This window comes from Prenolepis imparis, unplaced genomic scaffold, assembly GCF_030444845.1.
Source record: "Prenolepis imparis isolate NDT839.2.m4 unplaced genomic scaffold, iyPreImpa1.0 SCAF_8, whole genome shotgun sequence".
Lineage (NCBI taxonomy): Eukaryota > Metazoa > Arthropoda > Insecta > Hymenoptera > Formicidae > Prenolepis > Prenolepis imparis.
The window spans coordinates 5,614,979-5,641,688 of NW_028141166.1; the positions used below are offsets into that span (position 1 = coordinate 5,614,979).

At 33.9% G+C, this 26,710-nt stretch overlaps 2 protein-coding genes across 17 annotated transcripts in view; one reads left to right on the top strand and one right to left on the bottom strand.

The window, feature by feature from the left end:
- Positions 1-24,891, top strand: part of By (focal adhesion protein tensin) — a 176,066-nt gene extending 151,175 nt beyond the window's left edge. For 11 of the 16 annotated variants that reach the window (XM_083044189.1, XM_083044199.1, XM_083044193.1 and 8 more), the window contains 12 exons: positions 6,737-7,020; positions 7,231-7,817; positions 13,075-13,288; positions 13,674-13,865; positions 15,203-15,802; positions 16,111-16,457; positions 17,516-17,605; positions 18,508-18,610; positions 18,966-19,149; positions 20,823-21,188; positions 21,490-21,772; positions 22,034-24,891. In XM_083044189.1, coding sequence (XP_082900315.1) covers positions 6,737-7,020; positions 7,231-7,817; positions 13,075-13,288; positions 13,674-13,865; positions 15,203-15,802; positions 16,111-16,457; positions 17,516-17,605; positions 18,508-18,610; positions 18,966-19,149; positions 20,823-21,188; positions 21,490-21,772; positions 22,034-22,193 — 3,410 coding nt within the window. In that variant the 3' untranslated portion in view covers positions 22,194-24,891. The remainder of the gene's footprint in view (positions 1-6,736; positions 7,021-7,230; positions 7,818-13,074; positions 13,289-13,673; positions 13,866-15,202; positions 15,803-16,110; positions 16,458-17,515; positions 17,606-18,507; positions 18,611-18,965; positions 19,150-20,822; positions 21,189-21,489; positions 21,773-22,033) is intronic. The other 5 variants (XM_083044191.1, XM_083044190.1, XM_083044197.1 and 2 more) reach the window with 5 other exon arrangements.
- The window catches only part of LOC145939701 (uncharacterized), a 251,871-nt gene that overhangs the window by 224,812 nt on the left and 349 nt on the right, over positions 1-26,710 (bottom strand). Inside the window, exons 2-3 of the mRNA XM_083044229.1 lie at positions 26,417-26,453; positions 2,985-3,031 (exon numbers count right to left, since the gene is read on the bottom strand). The gene's annotated coding sequence lies outside the window, so the exon portion shown is untranslated. The remainder of the gene's footprint in view (positions 1-2,984; positions 3,032-26,416; positions 26,454-26,710) is intronic.

The following is a 26,710-nucleotide window of genomic DNA, read 5'->3' on the forward strand; positions in this document are numbered from 1 at the left end:
GTTGCGCGAATGCGCAATTTATTCGCCGTGTTAGGGAACGAGAAATTGAAATAATTAGCGATTACGTACATCATTGTCATCGTCATTGTTTTTGCGACATCGGCGATGCACTTTGCCGAAATGCATCAAACTTAATAATAATGTATAATCGCAAATGCAAAATAATTTGTTTCCGCAATTAATTATATAGATATCACAATGAGAGAAAAATTAATAAATTTAGTTATATATATATATATATATATATATATATATAATAACATTAATTATTCAAATACTATATAAAATAATATAATACGTATTTAGTAAATATCACTTTTTTCTGCATTCAAATTCTTTAATTTAATTTAATTTAATTTAATTTATATTTAAATAACTAATTTAAATTATATTTTGACTATAATAAACTATATTAAATTATATTAATTAAACTATATTAATTAACTTATATTAATTATATTTAAACTAATTTAAATTATATTTAAATTAATAATTTAAGATAATTTAAATTATATTTTCTGACTAAAGCGACGTAGTTGACATTCGCGATTCATGATTCATCGAAGATAATCGATATTGCTTCCGCGAAGATGTCCTCTTAAGAATTTTTTCATTGGACGCGCCCCTAAAGATAAAGTTTATCAGTTTATCTACTCGCGGACGATTTTACGACACGCGCGTTGCGACATCGATATCGCGCTGATAACAGCTAGATCTACGATCGCGAGACTAGTATTCGCGATAGTATTAATTGATCGGTATCGGGGCCTCCTCTCGTATTTGCGTAGCTCGCTAGTCGGTCGCCTTTGACGTTTATATTAGGGCGCCCGGGAAATTTATGTCGTCCTCTCGGAAGATTGTTTGTTCCGGAACACGAAAACTCGTTAAACTTGTAAATCGGGGCAACGTTAAGTGACGGTGATATTTTATGGTACTTTTAATAAACGCTCTATCGGATTCGAATTAAGTTTCTTTTCTATCCTACTTGGCAAGAAACTGCACTTCCTGTGCAAACTTCTTTGAGGAATTTTCTTTTAATATATTCAGTATTAAGTTAAGTATTTCCTTAATTTGATATGGTTGCAAATTAGATCTCTCTTTTATAGATAAATATCCATTAAATATACTTCATTCGTTATAAATGCGAATTACACATCTATCTTGTCCTGTATGTCAAATACAGCTCTTCAAACTTTTCTCGCACATCCCAATGATGAAATTCAAATTAAAAAATACGCCGATACGTCTTCCGCCGACGCGCACAGCTCATCCGAGACACCTCGATCCTCCCGTTATGCGAATCGCTCGCGAATGATGAATGATGACGGCGATAAATCGCGCGCGGGCCGATTTTGTTCTCGCCGCATCTTGGCGCGTTCTCGCGCGGAGCAAAAAGCAAGACGGGCGTCGGAGAAACTGCAATATAAGGGTCGGACGAGGGAGGAGAGAGTTAGTCGACGGTATCATTTGACGTAATAAATCCCGGACCGATTCGCGTTGGAGCGTGCGGCCGACGGCGACGCCGTTATCCGCCACGTGATCAGCTGTGCAGTAGTGCGGTTGCAGCTGCGGCCCTCTTTCTGGACCGCAGAAATTTATACGCGCCGCTCTCGGCCGTGATAAACGCGAAAATCACTCGAGAGTATATTTTCGTGATACCAGGCGCCCGCCGTCTACGGAATTTTCCGCCAGAATCCAGCTCTTGGACTTGTAATTGATTTTATCTTTGTATAGGGATGACGTAACCACCCTAATTACAACACCATTGTATGACTTACAATTAGACGTGCAAAGTATTGGCATTTTTTCTCGTGTTACTATTATTAGGTATACGCTCGCGTGTATTTTTGCCTCGGCGGCAATTTAATCACACTTATGTCGGCCATGTCGCATGTCTGGATTATGTATGAGATGCTTCCGATAATTTAATAGGGTCGACCGGTAATGGTTACTCATTTCACTTTTATCCAAACGATGCGTCAATCTCGGACTAATATATATATACCCACACATACACACATAGCGTTCAGTAAATGCTCAGGAGCACGCAATTCAACAATATTGCGACTTTCCTTCAGCCTTTATGCCAATATCGATGAGAACTTGCTTCATTAAATCAACCAAAAATGATCGGTCGTGCATGGCTTCTGGCAAAATTCGTTCTTCGGAAAAAGTCCGAGGTGGTCTCGAAATAGGTGGTTCTTATTGCATCATCGTATATTGACATATAATGCAATTTCAAAAAGTCGCAAATATTGTTGTGAATATCAATGTAAGAATTTTTATTTAAAAATATAAAAATGTGGATTCTTTTTTATCGTTATCCTCCTTTCTAAAAAAAGACATGTTAAGTCGATTCTCGCAAGTATTGTTGCCTCTTTTCCGCGATGTTGATTGTCTGTCTCGATTCGCGTTGTGCGTTATATTCGTAACATTGACAGGCTGTCATTGCGAGAGTTAGCAGTTTAACATTTGTTCAAAATAAAATAAAATAAAATAATAATGTGTTTTAAATAATATGTTATAATATTGTACTTTAAACTCGATTAATATTTTTGACAGAAATCAGCTGATAACTGTCAAAAATATTAATCGAATTTGAAGTATTAAAACATATTATTATTTTATTTAATTTTATTTTGGACAAACTGTCAAACTACTAACCCTCGCGATGACAGTCTCTTGATGCTGTGAATATAACAAACAAAGCGAATCAAAACAGTCAATCAGCATCGCGGAAAAGATGTAACAATACTTGCAAGAATCGACTTAACATGCCTTTTTTAGAAAGGGGAATGTTATAATATTTTAAATTCGATTAATATTTTTGACAATTATCAGCTGATTTTTGTCAAAAAATATTAATCACAAATAAGATATTGCAACATATTATTTAAAACATATTACTTCAATATTTTCAACACATTATATACATCCCTATTACAGCTATAGAAATGATATAAAATAAACAATTTCTCACTCACCGATACGTGTGTAGTAATAGCGAAGTTGTAGTACACAGCACATTGATCTGAAAACAAATTATTCAAATTATGTATATACATATGTGTGGGTCAAATATCTCATAAACAATGCAGTTTAGAAAATATTTTTATAATTTAATACTAATTATAATTAGTATTATTTAGTATTAAAATTATAAAAATATAATAAAATATAAATATTTAATTAGTATTAATTGTAATTATTATATACATTCTCTTTTTAATTCTATGCTGGAATCTAAAGTTCATCATTAGCAGAATATTCTTAAATAAAAATATTAGAAAGAAAAAATTAAACTTATTTAGAGGCTCTTTAGTAAATCCGCTTTTGATTTCATGATTTCTAAGTGTGATTCTGCTTACTAGTATATTCGCGAGCGAATGTTAAATGCGTTCCATATCTCTAAGGTGGTAGATTAGTCGACATTGACAGACTCCGAGCCGGTTTGAGTATAATAAGCGAGTGAGTCGCTCGAATAAAAATGATTTACACCGAGCGCGATGTGTCGACGAGATAGCGTGGATTGAATTCAGATGAGACTCCCCGCAAACGGGCCCTATAGAATATTATATTCGGTGTCCTTCGCGAAATCTTTCCCGTGATGATCTCGATCGCCACGCCATTATGGCATCAAACTTGTTCGTAAATACGATAATAACGTTTCGTGATTTGTTACGGCTGTCGTATATTCTTACGTTACTTCTTCTTCAGACGTCGCTGATAAAGTCGCAATATATTTACAATTTTACGAAGGAAACGGAGAGAGAGTTATAAAAATAGAATTAGCAAAACATATTCAACTACTTGAGTTTTTAAAACCGCAAGAAACTTTAATTAATTGAAACTAGTTAATTAAATCTTTAATTAATCTTTAATCTCAAGTTTACACGAGCGAATAATTCGATAACGCATGCTCCGTATGACGTTGACGTACATATTAATTTACTCGAGTCCAAAAAAATATCAATTTAAGTTCGCACAGACCTGTTATAAAGATATGTATCTTGTAAAATGTCAGATGCACTATACAAATAATGTGACACGTGTTTCGCAAATGCCAGAGCGATCGTTTTCAGTCAACGAGGCGAAAGAACTAAACATTCCAGCGCAGGCGAATATGTTAAGAACGAGCCCAATCGAGAGTATATGCAACGCACCACTTAGACGTATAATTACATCCCGGGAATTCCAATTAAATCCGATAATCCAGCGCTTATAACCGGAACAATTGCGCAAAGTGCCGGTCATCGGAGAGAGAGACTTAAAGTGTGACAGGAGCCTAAGGCAAGTGCATTGGCCATACATTTGCGTCCCGCTGCGCGCGGAATGTCGGATCAAAGAGATCGACGATTCGAGAGAGATGGAGAGGGAGAAAGAGGAAAAGAAAAAAAAACACGTAATGCAGGGCGAAAAATAAACCGCCGCGAAATTCTACGCGCTACCGAATACGCAACTCTCGACGGAGAGACCCTTTCACCGAGAACCATCCTTTGCTCCAAACCCACAATCATCCCCACGAATCCTTTTTTTTGTCTTCGCCCTCCTCGACGCGACGTTGCGATCGTCGATTGTATGTATGAAACAATGAAGATGCAAACTAGAAGAAACATCAAGTCTCTCGGATATTGATTAATTCGGATCGAATATACAGATCTTTGGCGAAAACATTCTCGTTCGCACGATATGGCCTGATGCTTTCATCGTGTTATTAATCCTTCACTTATTCAAAACGAATATTTGCGTGTTCTTTTCGGAAACAGGTTTTCCTCTTTTATTACATACATGAATTATACATGCATATAAGCGCAAAGGTGATCATTACTCTGCATGGGATGCATTTTAGCTTGTCGTCTTGTTATCATCATTATCTCTTACAGATAAATGTGAATTGTCGATATCTCGAAGTAATTGGATACTTAACACCTGGAAAACTTCATAACCGTACATCTTAAACTTTCATTTTCCCATCGTACTTCCATTCTGCGTGGGTAGATTCGGATGAAGTTTTATCGTTCGCAGAAAGTTGAACCCCGGTTCTCCAGCGTGTTCTCGATTTTGTTCACTTCATATCTACAGCTGGGCTCGCGCCTTTTTATCCTCAACATTGTTATCCAAGTTCGCCAGTGAGTTAAATAAACTTTTTACCATCGCTCACCCGCTTTCTTGTTGCTTCTCTTTTTATTCGAAATAGATTCAGCTCCCAGAAGCTTTCACGCCATTAATGGCTACCTGATGGGATTTTATCAATAATTGTTGGAAAATTCTTATAATATATAAGAACATTTCATTTATTATTGTCGCTATTTATTTTTACGTGTTCAATTAAACTAATGTTAAAATATTTTTTACAAAAAATAGTTTCTGATTTTGATTATTAATAAAGACTGACAAATTTAATTTTTTTTTATTCAAATTTTTTTTCAATGCTATAATCTTGAAATTTTTCAATATATATTTGGAAAACTGTTTCGTGTAATTTTCAGCTATCACCGAGACACGAAATATCACTCATGCATCCTTTCTCTTTCGCTTAAAAGTATTGCGCCAATTTACGATTAATCCGTGTTATGTCATGGTTGAGTAATTTGCGCGCTTTGAGTGACGTAAATCCTTGCGGTAGGTTAGCCCCGTGTCACGAGGTTACCGGGGAAAAAAAGACTCATTTGAAATTGTGCCCTAAAGAAAGTGGCTGAGACGCCGGAGGGGATCGAGTAATCACGGCTGATCGTGAAGTTCCAGAAATCCTTATTGCAAACTTGGCAACTGCGACGGTGCAATGGATTTCCGGAATTATACTCCGAATAATAAACATTGTGTCGACCTGTAGTCGTTTAAATTACGAAATCGATTTTGGTAAAAGACTTATTACAGAACCGTTCGTTTTCCAACACTTTACAAAAGCATTTATATATATTAATGCAAAAGACGTCTCGATTTTGAAATATAAATGCAATTGATGCAATTTTTATTAAGCTGTAAATTACACACATGTCCATAAATTATATTTTAAATTTTCAAAGTTGAGCCGAATTATATTATTATACCAGCATTTCCGTATAATATAAATGACTAATTGTAAGTTATAAACACTTCAATTATGGACACTCCTAGTATCTTAGAAACTGAGCAATTAGCTCTAAATTGCATGACGCGTCGGTCGAAATGAAAACATGGAATGGAAGATTCTTAACTCGTTGCGATTTGTTCTCGAGAGCAGCGTCGACAATTTATAGCCGACGCGGTTGTTTCTCTAACAAGCTCCTCGATTTCCCGGGGCTCGCGGAATTATAGTTTACGCGGGCGCCCGCAGATATTCCTATACACACAAGAAGAATCTAAGAGCATTTATTTGCGGACTTAACTTATTCTCTCTGTCGCGTTCTCATTTCAAATTTAGAATATTTCATTTCTGTAATTTACGTGCTTAATATTAATCGTTAACAAACAATTTTAAGAGAAAGCCAGTTTAAAAAAAATTATTTAAAAATTATGCTCTATACACTTTTTACTTATTATTATAATTATATTATTAATTATTATAATTATATTATCAATATAATTTTTAAAAAAATAAAACAATGGCAATAGAATTACAATTAAAAAACAAATATATTTTTTCTTAAAAATATATATTCGATGAAACTTTGTGCCAAAAAAATATATATATATATATATATTTTTATAATCGTTGTCATCATTTCATTATATTTGGACACGTGTTTTCTTCTAGAAGGCCGTGAGACCCCATTGTCACCGCTGCCTCCCTCGAGTTCTTCGGTTCAGACTTCACCTCGGGGCTTGGGTTACACGTGTGGTCCCATAGATGGATCGTTATACGCTGTGGTACATCAGGGTGCTGCAGAAGGCGCCCGCGGTTCGCCATTGACGGTTTCCATGGACAGTGGCATAAGTAGTGCACCACCGCAAAAACCCAGTCCACCAGAACCCGAGCCGGACACCCAAGCTCACGGAGATCTCGACAAGCTTCTTCATGATATGATGCTCACCGTCGAGGTATAGTATATTATATTTGATATATATTATATTTAATAATATTATATTTAGTATATTATATAGTATATTATATATTTAATCAATTATTGATAATTATGTACGCATAATGTTAGATAATTATTATTGCACTCGCCGATACGTAGAAAAATGGAATAAAAATTGAAGTTAGATTGAAAAAGATGCCATTCAGATTATGATATTTCTTCGCAGTCTATGCCAGATCCTCCGACAGACGACTACAACCGCGAACGAAGCGAGAAGATGTACATTCAAGAAACGCGAAGCTACAGCAGCCATCCAACGTCTACTTATTCCACTTTGAAGGACTCCTACAAAAGCTACGGCAAGGAATCCAGCCCGCCCTACAATTCCAGCAGCAGCTACAGCACCCTGAAGAACAGTGTCGAGCATCGGAGGGACGATTTTGAGTATCGCGTGTCCCCAGACCGCAAGATATCCGAGTCTTCCAACGACTCTTACAGGCAGAAGCACGCGGATTCCTTCTCGCCGCCTGGCAACATCGATTTCATCGACGAGGATATCCCGTATCACGCTAGGCAGACCAGCCAGCCGTTCTCGTACGGTGCTACCACCGACATGATCAAGCACCAGAAACTGTCGTCGCCTTCCTTGGTGAGGAAGGCGTCTGTGCGAGGCGTGGCACCCGTCGTAGATTTCGAGGACATTCTTGGCGAGAATTCCAGGAGACCCATCAGCCCCCTGAGTCCGAATACTCCGGATCCGCCGCCGGAGTTCGCGAACGGACCCGTGAAGAGTGGAATCGATCACATCGACGGGTAAGTGATCTCTTTTGTCTTCAAATTTATTTATAAATCTAATATTTGCCAAAATTATTTTTTCATATATTTAAGATCTCATGAAGCATTCTAAAAATAATAATAACGAGGGCACGCTATGTAGAATATTCTCGCTACGTTAATTACGTCTAAAATTATACGCAACTCTATCCTCTCTGCGAAACATCATTAACTGTTCGCTTTTGCCTCTCTCTTTCTCTCGTTTCTAAGAGAAATTTACGCTCTTCGTATCTCGTGACACACGATACCCACTCGTTTTGTACCGTCAGCGACCGAAAACGGTTTCTTCGCGGTAAATAAATTGCGAAAGCGGAGATTAGACGAGGTTTCCGCGAACGTCGGCAGGGGAAATCGCGATAATGTGGGACGTATCTCTGGCAAAGCTTCATCCAAAGAATCGTCGCCTAGGTACAATGTCGCAATGCTTTGTCCAAATGGGGCACCGCAAAAGAAGCGCGCCTTCGCTTGAGAGAAGAGAGAAAAAAAGAGAGAGGAAGATTGCAGATAAATTCGTCGATCACACAGACAATTCATTAACTGTCGACTTATACGCGATACTTTTGCCGCGAATGGTGAACGCGGTCGCTGTGAGTCATTGTAGTTAGTAACATAAATCTAAAGGAAGAAATCTTAACTTCGTTGATGGTCGATGGCATCTCACGAATGACGCGAGCTGCTAAGTGCAGTCAATGAAACTGCGCAAAGTGCTAATTTAACGTTAATTGATTGCAGGAACTGAGCGCGAATAAATACAGAATTTGTGTAATATAAATTTATCGCTTATTATAACTTTCCCCCTCATTTAGATCTGTTGCAATTTCTTTAATAAATTAAAAATTTTATAAATAAAATTCTTTTTCTCTAATATCTTAATAAAGACAAAAGTTACACATTTGAAAATTATAAAATATAAATATTATATATTATATAAAATATAATTATACAATATATTTATAAAATATAATTATATAAAAATTAATTAATACGCGTACAAATCAGTTGATTCTATTTTATTAAAAATTGTTATTTTTGAAACGGGAAAAATGTTTTTTTTAAATCTGTATTAATTTTATATAGATACCACGTTGTGGCATAAATATAGAATTAATGTTAAGTGGGCATTCAATGTTTCAAAAAGGATCGTTTGTTACATCGCGTTTCGCAAACGGATCCTATAAGTTACTATATACGCCATTCACCTTGATGTCATCAATTTTTTGCCGAGACTTTCGCGGTCCAGGTCCGCCCCGCACATTTCGCGAATGAGTTGCCGCGCCCGGAGGAGAAAGCATGCACGATCGCATTAAACGAGTCTGTTAACTCTGTTCGGCTCGACATGACTATAAAGTGACATACCGATTCACGCCGTCGCTCTTTCACGGTATCATAAAAACGTACCAAATTGAGAAGATCGTTGTGTGTTATAACATTACAATCTCTTTCTTAGGGCATGAATAATTTTACATTTTTTTTAAATGTGTACAAAGAAAAATATTTTTATTTCTTAAATTATAGATTGAAATGTCTTGTTATCTGATCGAAAATGATACTTTCCTGAAGAGATATTTATATATAAAAAACACAGATTTATAGGATAAAAATACTAATAATTATTTATATATATTATATATAATTATATTTAATTTTTTTTATCCTACAAATCTGTATTTTTAATATTATTTTCAATAAAATATTATTATAGATTTTATTTTTATGCCGAATAATATTCAGTTCGTAAAAATCGGCACTTAAAAATTCTCAACTTCTGCTCAGTTTTTCTTAATCACCCATCCAAAGAGAGCTTTACGAAACGCGAAGTTATGGAGGATGGATGGTAGCTCGTTAGGTACGACGAAGCAAATATCCACGCCGTAAAATTCGAGGCATCGTATTGCGCACCACACGAAACGCCGTGAAAATAAACGCACGACTTCCCTCCGCGAACGGAGAGATTTTGCGCTGGGCGCGAAATAACTGCGAGAGTTGATGCGGTTATTTATGCAGAGATGCTTCATCTCTCGACCCAGAGAGAGGAAACAGACGACGTTTACGGTCGAAGAGATCAACGGATGTTCGGCAGGTTGCGCTTTTTCGCGGGCGAAGAAAACAGTTCTAGAAGTTGTGAGAAGATCTTTACTCTTTTATTCGTTATCACTCTCACTAATATAAAACGCGATGTCGTAATGTCGCGTTGCACTTAATGAACACATTTTAGAGATTCTTAGGATCGTAATATTCCGACGCGATTGTATCGTCAAGGAAAAATACGAGGGAGCTTAAGAGATGAAGGAATCACCTATTTTTCTTTCTCCTTCTCTTTCTCTTTCACGAGGGACGCCGGTCGTCCTCTGACATAATTATATAAATATAGAACGACCGAAAGAGAGACATTAAATCGGTGTTGTAGAACCATGAATACGTCCACTCTGTCTCAGCATCTTATTTATGTTCATTTACCCACATGGATATTGAAATGATCTCTATTAACCCAAGAAATATCAAATGTTTCCTGTCTAGATAAAATAATTCTTTGTCTCAAAATAAGTTATAATTGATATATAATAATAGATATTATTGATATTTTTATTTTTTGACATTATTAAATCTCGAAATTAAATCGCATTGAAAGAGATAATTGACTATTTCAATTTATACACTGTTACATAGGTAATAAATTAATAAAATTATGAAATAAGAATTATTATAATAATTACATATAATGTGTACAAACATAGAATTATGTAAACTCGCGTAATTTATCCTTGAATAGCCGAGCTTGTATATTTCATGCAAATTCACTATATTCTCACTTTTCATTTTTTTAATAAACAAAGCTCATTTTAATTTTAATTGTCACTAAATTTTTGTTTTCTCTGCAACATTGCTGCCTCTTTCTGTCCATAAAGTATGTTACATTGTGGTCCTTTTTATTTTTCGGTAACTTTTCTTTCGTCATAAATGCAAAGATAATGGAAAAACAACACCATCGGAAACGGAAGTTGTTGGAAAGCGAAGTAAGAGCACGAAAGTCGCACATAAAGCCTCATATAATTTCTGTGCGAGCTCGAGCTTGCGTCGTTTTTCGCGGTTGGACGAGACTTTTTTTATATCGCGCCAAACTTTTCTAATGCACCGGAAGATCTTTTCAAAGTTTTTTTACCATACTTTTACATATTCATATATTTATAATGCAGCTTCGCAAATTACTGTGCCAGATAAACAAGATAGTGTTGCGCAAAATAATGCAAATAGTAAATGATGGCAACTGGTAAGACAATATAGAATTAATAAAATTATAAAATTAATAGAAAATTTAATTTGTTATATCAGAGTTTTATATTTCTGTTTGTCACTGCGTATAAAAGAAGATGCATCTCCTATAAATTTAATAATTAATAAAATTAATAAAATTAATAGAAATTCTTAATCTCCCTTTATATACTACATGATGGCAAATGGAAGCAAATATGTAAAACTGACATAACAAAAATAAAATTATGAAATAAAAGTAATTAATAAATTACATATAATATATAAACATAGAAATATATAATAAGCACGCGTAATTTATTTTTGAATATGCAAGCTTGTGTGTTTTGATGCAAATTAAATAACGAAGCTCATTTCTCAATTTAAAATCTACCCAGGGGCGAATTGGCGCATATTGCGTCATTACGCAAAAGAGATCTGGATTCACACAATTGCGTTTTATGTCACACAAATGGTTTGCGTGCGAGTCGTGCGTTTGTTTTAATTTCTGCTAATATATCAGCCTTGAGATATATACGCTATAATCACTTCGTAACATATTTTAGAATTAACAACTTGAATTACGCGTATAGAATAGCGATAATAATTAATAAGATAAGATAATTTCTCATATTTTGAAATGTAAAGATAGTAAATTACACACATATATATGTATATCTAATAGAAAAAATGTAAAATAAATTTTGAGCGAGACGCAGTAAACTCGCTGCAATTGAACGATCGAAGCAAATCAACAAAGATAGAATTGTGTTTGCTATTCATCATGAATAATAGAAAAGAGATGAAATTCCATGTTTTCTCTCTGTTTTAATAATACGGCGTATGGTGTTTGGACTTTCCAAGAAATACAAATCAATATTTCAATCAATGATGCAGTTAAAATAAACACGGTGACTCGCGAAAGATTCGAGGAATCGGTCAAGGTTGATACAAGCTCACGATTCCAATCCTCTTTGATGCTTTTAAAGTGCTGCTCTGCATTTGCCATTCAGAGAATTCTTGCATCTTTAGATATACAATTTATCGCGAGAAAAATTATTTCTTTTTTTTATATGAAAACCCTATTTCTATTTATCTATCTATCTCTACCTCTATTTCTCTCTCTTCATTTATTCCCGGAAATTTCTTTTCATACAACATCGACATTTTTTAATGTATCACGTATGTGTTTCATGCAATAAATTTTTGTTCATGTAAAAACAATAGAATTTTATAATACAGCCAACGCGACAAACCCGAAGATCTAAAGCGACGCGTCTTCAAACTAATGCTCTTCTCAAGCGACAAGTGCAATTTACAACCCTCCCGGGGGTTGTGCGCGTTCGGGCGGGGTATAAATTTTATTATTGGGAAAAAGAAATCCTCCGTGACTTACGCTGATTGGCTACCGAGGCCGTCGTTTATTATCTCGGGGAAACGGCTGGATGTAACACTGCTCTTCGGAGCCTCACGGACCGGTGGCCCGAAGCGACCTCATCGATCAGGGTGTAATTATCGGCGTCTATCGCGGTAGGAGGTCCAGAATCTGCCGTAGCAGAATTCCGCGACTCTATTTGCGAAGGAGCGTTCTAACGAGCCTTTGTTATCGGAGCCTCGCGGTCTCGCGTTTCCCACAAAGTCCCCTCAACTTCTCGCATTTTCATGTATACGCACCGTGTAACGCGATAAGACCCTATTGCGAGGCATGAAAGCGAGAAACATCGTGAGATCCGGTATTATACTTGCGACCTGCTATTAAATTTTATGTTGACGATATAAAAATATTGAAAACTCGACTCTGTCATCGACCGAGAGTTTGTAATGAAAGCAATTTATGGAAGAACCTCTCATATAATATTTGTACTTGATAAAGTAATTCTCGTTTCTTTTTTTTTTTTTTTATCTTTGTGCAAGGCATGCTTGATAGAAAGACATCAAAAAGCTCGCGATAAAATATTATAGTTCCATTCTTTTTGTCATCCTTTAGATTATCGTGGCTAAGACAACAGCAGTTGAAACTAGCTGCCAGGAGAGATGAAAGGAATCCCGGCAGACTTTGGCGACAAGAGACCGGAAACCGTGTCATCGGCGAACTTAGGAGCTTGCAAAGGGGAATATTGAGACACGATGGTTACGCGAGCGACTCGGCAGTTCTCGACGATGATGACGATGTATGGACAGCGAGTTCCATTTCTGGACAGGTAAGAAATTCTTAGGATATGAAGTTTTATTCATTAATTCTGCTGATCAATTCATCGTCACTTTTCTTCTGTATATGAAATTTTTTTATGACAGAAAAACTAATAACAAGCATAACTGTACTAAATATGTTGAATACACGTGATATATAGAGAAAGAGAGAATTTCTTTAGTAAAATCATTATTAATCTTAGAATGCAAGAAATAAAGTAAAATTGAATTACGTATTTAATTTAAAAAATGTACTTATTTTTGAAACTTTAGCTACAAAAAGTATATAGATTTTATGATTTTTTTAAAGCGGTTATACGATTTAATCTTCACTCGTAAAAGACAAATGGCGCATTCTAGGACTAATTTAATTGACATACGCCATTTATCGATTAGCCATCGTCGAGAGCTGTTTCGTACACCTCCGCACCAGCTAGTCCTCTACTTCCGCAGAGATCGAGCAGCCGGAAGTACAACGGCAATAGCGGAAACGGCGTCCTTGGCAGACCCCGAGCGGAAAGTATGAACGAACGACCGTTCGTCTCCGTAAAACGCGCTTACGAATACCGCAAATACAGCGACAGTCAGGTGAGTACAGTGTGCAATTTTTGAATATATTCGATATCTGCTCATTAGATCGCTGGGATCGTTAGATCGTACGTTTCGAATAAACGACGGAAGTTGTATATATTACGATCGTTTTAATTATTATCTAGTGTTTTAAAATGTTTAATTGATTACGTTTTCTCTGTGAAAAACATACAAGCGATTAAAACATTTATACAGCATTTCAAAAATTTGAATGAAAAGATAATTAGTTTGATTTTATCTATTCTTTGTATTCAGTTTGCATTTAAATTTTATATTTTGTGGAATATTTAGAAAATTTGCGATTATTACAGAATATTATTACAGACCTGAAAATGCAGTAAGAATAATATTGAACGAAATAAACAGTTAGTTTGCATGGAGTTTTCGAAACGGTGGTACGATCGATTCCGCTTTATGCCAATATAAGAGGGCGGCAGCACGAAAGCTACAATTTAGGCTCTATAGATATCAAGGAAACTCCCCCCAAACAACGCTATATTTTATAACAATACCATATAGTTAGCCCCCTAAATAGCAAGAAACGATCTCTCTAAAACGATTACCTATCCGAGATAGAAATTTCCTTTAATCCTTTTACGTGCTATACTTTCGATGCGCACTTATAAAAGAAAAAATGAATTGCACAGTAAAATCTTCAATCTTACGTTAGCAATTTAACTACTCAATTAATATATAATTTTATTGCAATTATAATTTATGTAATAAATAATATTCTTTATAATAATTATATTAATAATATTACACAAATAATATTATTTATTTAATATTATTAATTAATAATATTATTTATAATATTATTAATTATTGAAACACAATAAGATTATATATTATTAATAACATTATGTAATAAATAATATATAATTTTATTGTGTTTCAATAACTATTCAATAACAAATATTTAGCGTAGTATTCATTGCGTTAATGTTACTCATCTCGGCTAAGAAATTCTGCTTCGGTTATTAATACGTGGTATCTCTCATAAAGAAAAAAAATAACTCTATAATAACATTATACGTACGACTTTAATGATTTTAATTAAAGTACGCGAAACAGAGAGCTGCGCAGTATTATCAAAAGAAGGTCATCCTCCTCATCGTGTTCGCGAACAGAATTTCCAGCTGACACGGCAGCTGCGTTACGACTCCATCGCGTTAACTCGCGCCATTAATTAGCCCGCGCAATTAATTAACAACGATTCGGGGCTTAAAGCTCCCGCTGGCGTGGGTAATCGTGGGTACTCGGAGCATAGCACCGAAAGGATTAAACGCTCTTAGTTCGCCGGCATGTAGCATAGCGCTTGGCTTGCATTCCAGAGCCCTCCGACATCCCCTCGCTCAGCCTTAGCGACCGCGCCACCCTTAGGGTTAGCGAGCCAGCAATCGAGCTCCAACGGCGCAGCCGAGAGACCGCAACAGCATCATCACCATCAGCATCAGCCACCGCCGAGACCGGAGTCGCGGAGCGATAGTTTCGCGCGCGCGGACGCGCTGCTGCGCGAGCATCGTCATCACCACCAGCTGCAATCCGGCATCGGCAATCATGATCATGTCGAGCGGAAGCAAAGCACGATCGCGACTCAGGAATACGCGTCGCCGAGTCGAAACGCGCGTCCTGAGTCGCGAAACCGCGGAGTCGCTTATCAGAGTGTCGGGAGTTACAGCTCCCAGGCCAGCAACGGCGACCAGGTGGACGGCGGATTACTGACGATGGTTGATCAGCCTGATCCTCTCGTGAGCCTCATTCAATCACTAACCGAAATCTCGCCGACTCGCACGTCCCCGAGCACGCCTAAAGTCGAAAACGAGAATTCCAGTCACGCGATCGCAGCCGCTACAATATCTACCAGTGTACCTAGCAATGTCACTAATTGCTCCCCTAATCAGTCGCCAAAAGCATGGCAGAATTGCATCCAGGTTTGTCTCATCCTCACACGCAAATCCCGCGTCCTCGCCCAGGAATCGTATATGTTTATACACGTAACAAGCATTTGTCTTAACTTTTTTCTACATTATTTCGCTGATGATTAATCGCTAATCAAGAATTCAATATAAATCCGGTATTTTGAGCTTATCCAGCACGCCTCGCTTGGCTGGTAGCGCATTAACTAGATAGAACGATGTGTATTTTATTCACGACTATTATAATCGATGTCTCATTACTTTATTATGCTTCGCGTTTTATATATATGTAATTATAATAATAATCTTGATTTTCCCCGCAGCCACACAATGACTCTACGTCATCGTGGACCGAGAGAAGCGTCAGCCCCGGAAGTGCAGTCATCAGCGGCGCCTCGCGACCGCAGACGCCGGCGTTTCCGGTTCATCCGCGGACGCCGTACGTCAATAATGCGTCACCAACGGTGACGTTCGCCAGTGATCGCACTTACATGACGTCCAACAACAGCTACAATGTTAGCAACAATAATAATAACGTTAGCAACGAGGCTGGCGGTAACAATAACAATAATGTCGGGAACTACGGCGCCGAACGAACGATATATATCGAAGAACGAAGAGAAGCCTCGAAGGAGACGGGGCTTCCACCCAAGAGTCCGACAACACAGCGGTAAGTTCCACTTCCTACTTGATATATTTTATTTTATATATATATTTTATTTTATATATATATTTTATTTTATATATATTTTTCTCTATATATTTATCTCTATAAATTTTTTTCTATATATATTTCTATATATATATGTATAGTTTTTTTCTCATTTCGTTTAATCTAATCGAATATAATTACGCGCGAAACGAAATTATATTATTCTTTGATAATAAAATCTTTGAAATTACAATGTATGCATAAAAATATATTAATAATTATGCAATGCATAAAAATTCAATATTTAAATCTTTAATGGAAACTGCGAACTATATTTTTGCTCGCATTTTCTGTCAGAGATTTAAATATTGAATTTTTATGCATTGCATAATTATCTAATATGTTTTTATGCATGCATTGCAATAATAATTTTTATGCATGCGTTGCAATTTTTCAGATTTTATTATTAAAGAATAATATAACTTCGCTTCGCCCACGTAATTATATTCGATTAAATTAAACAAAATGAGAAAAAAAAATATAATAGAGATATATGTATATTTTATATATTTTTATTTTCAATATATATGTATAATTATGCGAAATTGAGAATTAAAAATTTTTAGATTCTTTTCGCAATGCCGAAAAATTTTGTAGTTGTGTAGCTAGCTCTAGCTAGCTATAAACAAGATTACAACGTATTATTATATTTTGCAATACTTTTACTTACGAGAGAGTTTTAACAATTTTCATTTTCAGGTAACAAAAATTTTAATTAGGTAATAAAATATTTTAATTAGACAAAATAGAAACATTTTCTGCTTTATGACATAAATCAGATTTTGACGAGAGTTATTGAAATATAAAATTTATAACTCTTAATTGTTTTTTTGACGGAAATATCAGTCGAAATACTATGCACATCCGTGGCACTCTTGATATCTTATAAATATGTCTTACAAAAATATTTCTAGTGACCCATATACGACATAATATAAAGTAAAAAAAATTTCTTTGAATACGATGGAGGATTCTAAAGCGACGGTAATGATGCAGAATGATATTCGTGATTCTAGACGCTTGAGTTTTCCGGCAAGCGGGCCGCTTAAACAAATGCATAACAAACGATGGCCGCTCACTAACCAATCGGCGTCGTTCGACTATAGGTAATATACATCACGAGAGAATTGCGCGAACAAGCGATCTCTGTAATTGAACATGCAATTAACGGTGTTAGAGTTAATCACAGCGACGAAGAGCATCGCGCCCAAATTATGCACCATGAATGTTTTGTGTCATGTTACTAACCGCGCGTGTATTCATACGCACGGAATGCGATTGCATATCATATCGTGGATAATAAAAATCATTTTTATATTCGCGATAATAAAATGAATGAAAAACATCTTCTCTAAATTAATTTTTTTTTGTTTGCGTTTTATAAAACCCTCTAATAACATTACTTTTATATCATTTTATCGTCTTTCCGTCTGCATTTTTGATGTTTATTAATATTTACTATAAATAAAGATTTATCAAACACATATAGATTATAAAAAGATCGTACCGCACTACATTTTATCGCAATAAATTGTTAAAATTATTTCAATTATGGTATTTTATTTTTTAGTTATAAATAGAAAAATTTAACTCGACTATATCATGAATATAAATATGTCATATGTGTGTGTTGCACTTTCGAACTAACAAAGATTCGCGTTTCCTTGCATCGTGTGTCATAGAAATCTCTCATAGAATAACTGCATCGTATCGAAAAAATAATTTATATTGTTGAAGAATCAAGAAAACTTTTCCACACATCCTTATGAAAAATTCAGAGAAGAACATCTTTTCTATCAATCCTCTTTCCTGCTTTTCGCATTCATTTCATTCAACATTAAACACTCCTTTTGCCTTTTCCGATAATATGTACCACCTTTCTCCAGTGTTTTCCTCACGATGTATAGCACTATGCACGAGTCAGCCAATACACGTTTGTCTGCACGGAAATGTCAGTACATTTTCGCGAAATATCTTTTAACGTTACGCTCGGTTGCTCATTTTGCAGCAAGGACCGACCTGTTTCTCCACTAAGCGAATCGTCGCAGCCACAGGCTGTTTCGCGCAGTCCCGGAACACCGACCCATATAGAATTCGCCCAAAGCCCCAAGGTAAGCATATTCCTATATTATATTACGTTCAAACTGTGTAGCATCGTTGTTTTAACTCTTGAATCATTGTTTCATCTCAATTAAGATGTTAAATAGAAAAAAAAGAGAGAGAGAAAGAAAGTATCTGTTATATTTGATATAACTTTTATAACGATTAAACTGAAACTTTATTTAAACTTCTTAATTAGACAACGATATGATTTTTTTAATCACTAATTTTGTTTGAAAATAATTTAATTATTAATATGATGTGTGTGATTGAAAGAAAATACTAGAAATATTTATTAATTATATATGTTAGAATACTTTATATTACGTGAGAGAATAGATTTGAATATTTTTCTGGATTTTGCAGAGTGCTGTGTCATACACTTCGATCAATAGTGGTGGCCAATCTTCACCACAGGTCCAATATTATGGCTCGAGACGCTCCAGCGTTCATTCGAACACCGAACCCCAGGAGGTAGCCGACGCGAATGTAAAATTTGTACGCGACACTAGCAGAATCTGGTACAAGCCCAATATATCGCGGGAGCAAGGTAATTTGCAAGCTTTTCCTTTTATCTTTTATAATCAAAAATTCTTTCTTTTATTATTGTAATGCAGAATAAATATTTTAAGTAAATGCAGAATAAATATTTTAAGTAAATGCAGAATAAATATTTTAAGCCTATTTGAGATCTGGAGCAAATGTAACAATAGCAATAAGATTCAAATTTGATTTATAAATTCTTTCATCTAATCTCATATGCAATCCATTTCTTAAAAAAGGCATATTATTGATATTGTTGTCGCTTTTCCGCGATACTGATTAGCTGTCTCAATTCGCGTTGTGCGTTGAATTCATAGCATCGAGCAGCTGTCATCGCGAGGGTTAGCAGTTTTGATAGTTTGTCCAAAATAAAATAAAATAAAATAATATATTATGTTTTATAAATAATATATTATAATATTTTAACATATTATAATTAAAATAATAATATTTTGTAAGTAATATAATATGTTATAATACTTTATCCGCGATTAATATTTTTTGACAGAAATCAGCTGATAACTGTCAAAAATATTAATCGAGTTTAAAGTATTAAAACATATTATTTAAAACATATTATTATTTTAATTTTATTTTGGACAAACTGTCAAACTGCTAACCTTCGCGATGACAGCCTTTCGATGCTGTGGATATAACACACAACGCAAATCGAGGCAGCTAATCAACATCGCGAAAAAGAGGCAACAATACTTGCGAGAATCGATTTAACTTGTCTTTTTTAGAAAGGGACTAAAACAACACAAGCGCGCGCCATTCCTCGGTTTTATGTTAAAAAGAATAATACAGAAATCAACTGATAACTGTAAAAAAAAATATTAATCAAGTTTAAAAAGTACTATAAGAGATTTAGTTTAAAACATATTATTATTTTAATTTTTATAACATAATATTATTTTAAAATTTAATTAACAAATTAACGCTTTAATCAGCTGATGTATGTTAAAAAATATTAATAAAGCGTTAATTTGTTAATTAAATTTTAAAATAATAATAGGTTATAAAAATTAAAATAGTAATATATTTTAAATAATATGTTATAATGCCTTATCTGCGATTAATATTTTTTTACAAAAATCAGCTGATAACTGTATCAACAAAAATATCAATCGAATTTAAGGAATTATAATAACATATTATTTAAAATATATTACTATTTTAATTTTTATAACCTATTATTATTTTAAAATTTAATTAGCAAATTAACGCTTTATTAATATTTTTTGACAGAAATCAGCTGATGAAAACATTAATTTGTTAATTAAATTTAAAAATAATAGTATGTAATAAAAATTCTAAAATAATAATGTTTTAAATAAAATGTTATAGTACTTTAAACTCGATTAATATTTTTTGACAGTTATCAGCTGATTTCTGTCAAAAAATATTATACGAGTTTAAAGTATTGCAACATATTATTTATAACATTATTATTTTAATTTTTATAACATATTTTTATTTTAAATTTAATTAGCAAATTAATGCTTTAATCAGTTGATTTCTGTCAAAAAATATTAATCAAGTTTAAACAAACTTTACATAAAAATATCATTCTTATTTACATAAAATCGAGGAATGGCGCGCGCTTGTGTTGTTCTCTAGTAGCTTAAAAAATTGTGATTGTTACGAGATGTGAAACATAAACATTGCAAAATTTTTTAGCAATTTCGATGCTGAAAGACGCGACACCCGGCACATTCGTGGTACGAGACAGTAATTCGTTTCCGGGTGCCTTCGGGCTAGCATTGAAAGTAGCAACACCACCCCCTGGCGCGCCTAGCAGTCCGCGAGATCCTTCGAGCGAACTTGTCAGGCATTTCCTGATCGAACCAACGTCACGTGGCGTTAGACTAAAGGGATGCGCAAACGAACCAGTCTTTAGTTCTCTCTCGGCACTGGTTTATCAGCATAGTCTAATGGCCATGGCGCTACCTTGTCAACTTCTGCTACCGGAACCGGAAGCAGCCGCTAGAGCCTTGGACTCTCCTGGTATTAATAGCACTCAACAACTTCTTGCTCAAGGAGCAGGTAATTAATTCAATATGATACTTCTACGTTATATTGAAATAGACACGATAAAAAAGAAACCGCGTAAATTTTCTCACATTCGAATAAGGTCCTAATAAGATCCTTATAATTAATTTATTTGGCCGTAAACTTAATTTAAAGGAGATTAAATTAAGCAGGCAAGATGGAACTTTAAATTTGATTACTGCTAGACATGGATTCTTCGAGCTCAGAGCAATCTTTCACTTACAAATTCTCTTCGATTTATTAAGATGAGAAAAAGAAAGAAATTTTATAAATATTTTAAATATTATTGTTGCAGCTTGTAATGTTCTGTACCTATTTACAATCGATACGGAATCTTTGACCGGACCGCAGGCCATTAAAAAAGCTATCAGCAACCTATTCGAGCAGAAGCCGCTACCGATCGCCACAATTGTGCATTTTAAGGTTTCCACGCAGGGCATTACTTTGACTGACAACGCGAGAAAGCTATTTTTCCGTAGACATTATCCAACAAATAATATAAGTTATTGTGGACTAGACACCGAGGAACGCACGTGGGAGTTTGCCAGCGAAGATACCGGAAGACCACTTAGCGCTCAGTACGTTTGAAATATCAATTTCTTTAAAAAAACGATGTAACTATATAAAAATAACATACATTTTTTATATATTTAAATGTATAATATTTTAGAATTTTTACTTTATAATATCTAAAATCTGGAAGAATATGGAGTTTTGTGATGTGAATTCTTTTTTTTTTAAATTGTGATAGACTTTTTTTTAAGTATTAAGGAGATAATTCGCTGTCAATTCAATTTCTGTCTTGAATTTAACTTATTTGCTTATAATTTTTTTTCTAGTCGCTGCTTCGGCTTTGTAGCGAGAAAGCCTGCTCACAAATCGGACAATCAGTGCCACGTATTTGCCGAACTGGAACCAGAGCAACCGGCCACGGCTATTGTAAATTTCGTGAATAAGGTCATGATGGGAAGTTCCATCGCCAAGGCCAATATCGTCTAAAAATCGCTACTCGCTCGCCATCAATCAACGGGCACAAATATATTACTGCGAATTTATTAACGATTCCGCCATGAAGATTTGACATCGACTACATATCTCTAGCACAAAATCAAGTTGAGAGCAAAGCGACCAAAAAGCGACCGAAAATGAATAATAATCGATATGATCGATTGATAAAATCATTATGCCGCTGATACGCCGAAGATACGCGCGAATCTTTTGGAAGAATCCGCCGAAGAAAATTCCGCGCTGCACGAATTAATTATTATCGTTAACTGACTACTCGTAATCAATCCTCGTGCATTTCGTAGCGTTAAATCAGTAGAACATCCATATTACAAACAAAATAAGGACGATATAATTATCGGTAAAACGCCGGGAAAAAGTCGAGGACCCCTCTCTTCGAAATAAAGAGAACGAGAAGCTATGCATGAATCGATTCCATCCTCGCGTCAATATGCAGTCAGGATAAGAAAGTTATTGTTATAATTATCGTTATTGTTACGATTTAACGTAGCGAATAGTAGAGTACTATAATGGGTGGTCTAAAGAGAGTAAGGTGGTCAAATGACTGGCGTTTGATATTTGTAGTGTATGTTCGATTTTTAAAAAGTTATTAAAATATCTTGACCATTCTGTAATGCCTTTTATATAAAACATAAGAAATATTATAATTACAATATTTAGCTTATGTATAATTTACCATTTAGTAATTATCAAGTTATGGCAAATTTCAAATTATATATATATTTCTGCAAAATATATTTATTCATATATATGTATATACCTCGAGATTTTATAAAAAATTCTTTTTTTTTCTTTTTTGCGAAATTGCTGAGTTTGTGATTTCGCCACCTTCTCCCGCCTAAAATACAATCGATTAGCCATCAACACGCGAATTTATTGATTAGCTCGTAGTCATAGTTGAAGAGAATCAACCGTGCTCTTCGCGCGACCTACGAAGGGCATCGAGCATTCGAAACGAGCGTATATATATATACATTCTCGCGCGACATTCAATAGGCCTTCGGTTTCAGAAACTATTTACGCATTGTACACTTACGCATACTACATACATGTAACACTATCACACAGAAGATAATAAAATATTCGCGCATTATTATATACAAGTAATCCCAAGCAATATTATCTGTGTATAACTTATCTAATTTGTTTACAAAATTTTTCAATTCCACTTATATTCAAAGAAATCCGTCATGACAGAATTAATTTATTATAGAATTAATAAAGTTTTTTTTTAAATGAACAAAAGTATTTTTGTACGTCTTGATTTTAGAAGAAGTATCTACAAAGAAAATTTAAATTAAATTCAATTTAATTTTAATAAAATTTAAATGACGAATAATTTGATTAAATTTAATTTTAATAAAATTTAAATGACAAATAGATTGTTAAATAATGCGCGAACATCTTAAATTCATATACTATCATGTTATACTTGAGACTCTCGAGTAATATTTGACAGAGAATGTTACGTCCTTTGCAGAGCATGTTATACACACACATTTACACGTACATACATATATATAGAAGAAAAAAACCCCCGTGTCATCCCTCGATGTACGAAAGAACGATGTTATAAATAATTGCAAATGTGCTACCGCGCGAGATAAAGTCGCCTTAAAAAAAGGCCTTGAAGAGACACTATGAGGAGAATCATCGTGGGTACAAGTCCTAATAGAGAAAGCAATGTTACGTTTAGGATTAGTTAAAAAATAACGCAGGTTGTAATGAGAGATGCTACTCGAAAAGAAGTATGCATATATGAGATATGAGGCAGTATCGCGCGTATTCTTTCGGTAAAACCATATAGATTTTCTTGCCATTTCGGGCTCGTGTACCGTCAAGAGTCGGTCTTCAAAGAGTCCGACAGATACGACGATGAGCAGTCAATTATTACGATCGAATCGATGATTATATTGTAATTACGACAATATGGCGGTGCGAGAGGATCACCGATGCTCGCAACAATCGGTTTTTCTCACGTCGCTGATCTTTTTTTTTCGTCTACTTTTGCAATCTTTCTTCTACTTTTGTCTTCCGGATAAAGGTCGGTCGAAACTTCGGCGTTTCTTCCGCTCTCTACGAATCCGATTTGCGATTGAGAGAGAGAGAGGACTCATAGTTATTCAACGTGCTAGTCAAAATTCGTACTGTACATTCGATGGTCAAGAAGTAGATTAACGTTGGCCCTAATAAGAGTCCTTCTTGGATATGCTTGGCCCTTTAATATGGCGACAGGTATGAGATACATCACCTCATACTAAGAATAGATGTATAATAAAACGAGTGTAAGATGCGTCTTATCTCAAAGAGGTACAAAAAGATGTCTTGAAACACATATAAAAATAATCGGTCGTCGCTGAAGGGATTAATAAGGGCTCGCTTTTGAGAGAACCGACCATGTCTTTCTTTGCTATTCTTTCTTATTCTCTTCGTCGTCCGTTCTACGCTTTCTTATTCTCAAGTCTAAATTTTCTTTCGTGTCTAAACCAGACTAACTGCGTAATATTAATTTAACATTCAGTCATTATAATATAATAATTATTAATATTATTATTTGTTTACGCTCTATTATATTCTCTGTACGTTTATGCAATAATTATTGTATCGTGTTGCGTGCCGTATTGGGTACGCGCGTATAGTTGTAATAACAATAAATCATATTCACAGCGTTTCACAGAGTTTCAATCTTATTTATCCTGACAAACTTTAGACTAACGTTAAGAATTTTTAAAATAATTAAAATATTAAAATTATTTTTTAATTTTTCTATTTTAATATTTTAATTATATATTAATACACATTAATATTTTAATTAAAATAATTAAAATAAAATAAAATAATTATTTATTAAATTGATGTATGTATATGGGACCTCATCGTTAATTTAATAATTCCATTCTGCGATAAAATTGTTTTGTTGCTTCTTTTTTTAATTTGAATTATACATATTTAGATGGTCGAAAGTTGAACCATATAAAGATTCGGACGAAATACATTTGATTCTAAAAATATTGCTGAAATATATTTTACTATGACGCAATAATATATATATATATATATATATATATATATATATATATATGCGGAATATTAAATTATACGAGCATTTTAATTAAAGTACAGATTAATTATTATTTAATAAACGATGAGTGTAACGGAGTTTATTCTTATTTTAATTACTCGTGAATACTTCGATTATTTTTCTACGCGTTCTAAATCTGCGAATATATTTAGATTTTCAAAAATCGAATGCGATAAAGCATCCAATGAAATATATTTGTCACTCTAATTAATATTAAGAAAATTATTATTGTCTATGAAAATCGTTATAAAATAATACATTTTAATTTGGATTCACATCGATTCAGATGAGTCACTTCAATTCTTGGGCGCTGCACAATAAAAAGAAATAAGAAACAGGAAATAAAAAACAGAAAATAGGAACAGGGAATAGCGAACAGTTCAATATAAAACATATGAAATATAATTTAGTACGCAAAATAGAGAAACAGAGAAATAGTGCTAAGGTGAAGTGATGAAATTTCTCTATTCTGCGTTACTAAATTACATTTCGTATGTTTTATATTTTATATTAAACTGTTTCCCCATTTCCTGTTCCTATTTTCTGTTCTTTATTATTTCCCGTTCCTTATTCTTTTATTGTGCGCAGCCTTTATATATTTGTATATTTTAATATATAACACAGAAATAATCGTCAGAAAGTTTTAATCATGTTCATAATATAGGAATGTACATGAACCAAAAAAAAACACGAATTTTTAATACTTTTATTTGCTTAGTATATATTTTTTATTTTTTTAGAGAAAATTATGTAATTCATTGTTTTAATGAAAAAGTTAACATATAATTTGTATATTTTAATCACAGAAATAATCGTCAGAAAGTTTTAATCATGTTCATAATATATAAATATGTATACGAAACAAAAAAACAAGAATTTTTAATACTTTTATTTGCTTCGCATATATTTTTTATTTTTTAGAGAAAATTATGTAATTCATTGTTTTAATAAAAAAGTTAACATATGAAAAAGTTAATTTAATTTCTTAAATTTTTTTATATAAAGGTAACATAATTTCTTAACTCTTTTTTTCTGAATTGCGTTCGAGTTAATTTTTGGTGCATGATTAATCTACATGTACAGATAATGTTATATATGTATAATACACACTCACCGATACGATGCGAAACTCCATAGTAAAAAGCCTTGGTCTATAACATAAAAAACACAAATTATTATGTATACAAAATAGTTTTCAAAATAATTAATATTTAAAAAAGTCAATAATGTGCAATTAAACTTTTATTGCATGGTATCGTTAAATATATTTCATAAAATTTATTACGTTATAAAAATTAAACTTTCTAATTATTTTTTAGTTATATTATTATATAAAATATAATAAAAAATTTAATTTAAAAAAAAAGCAAGTTAAATAATTATATACGTGTATATATAATAAAATTTT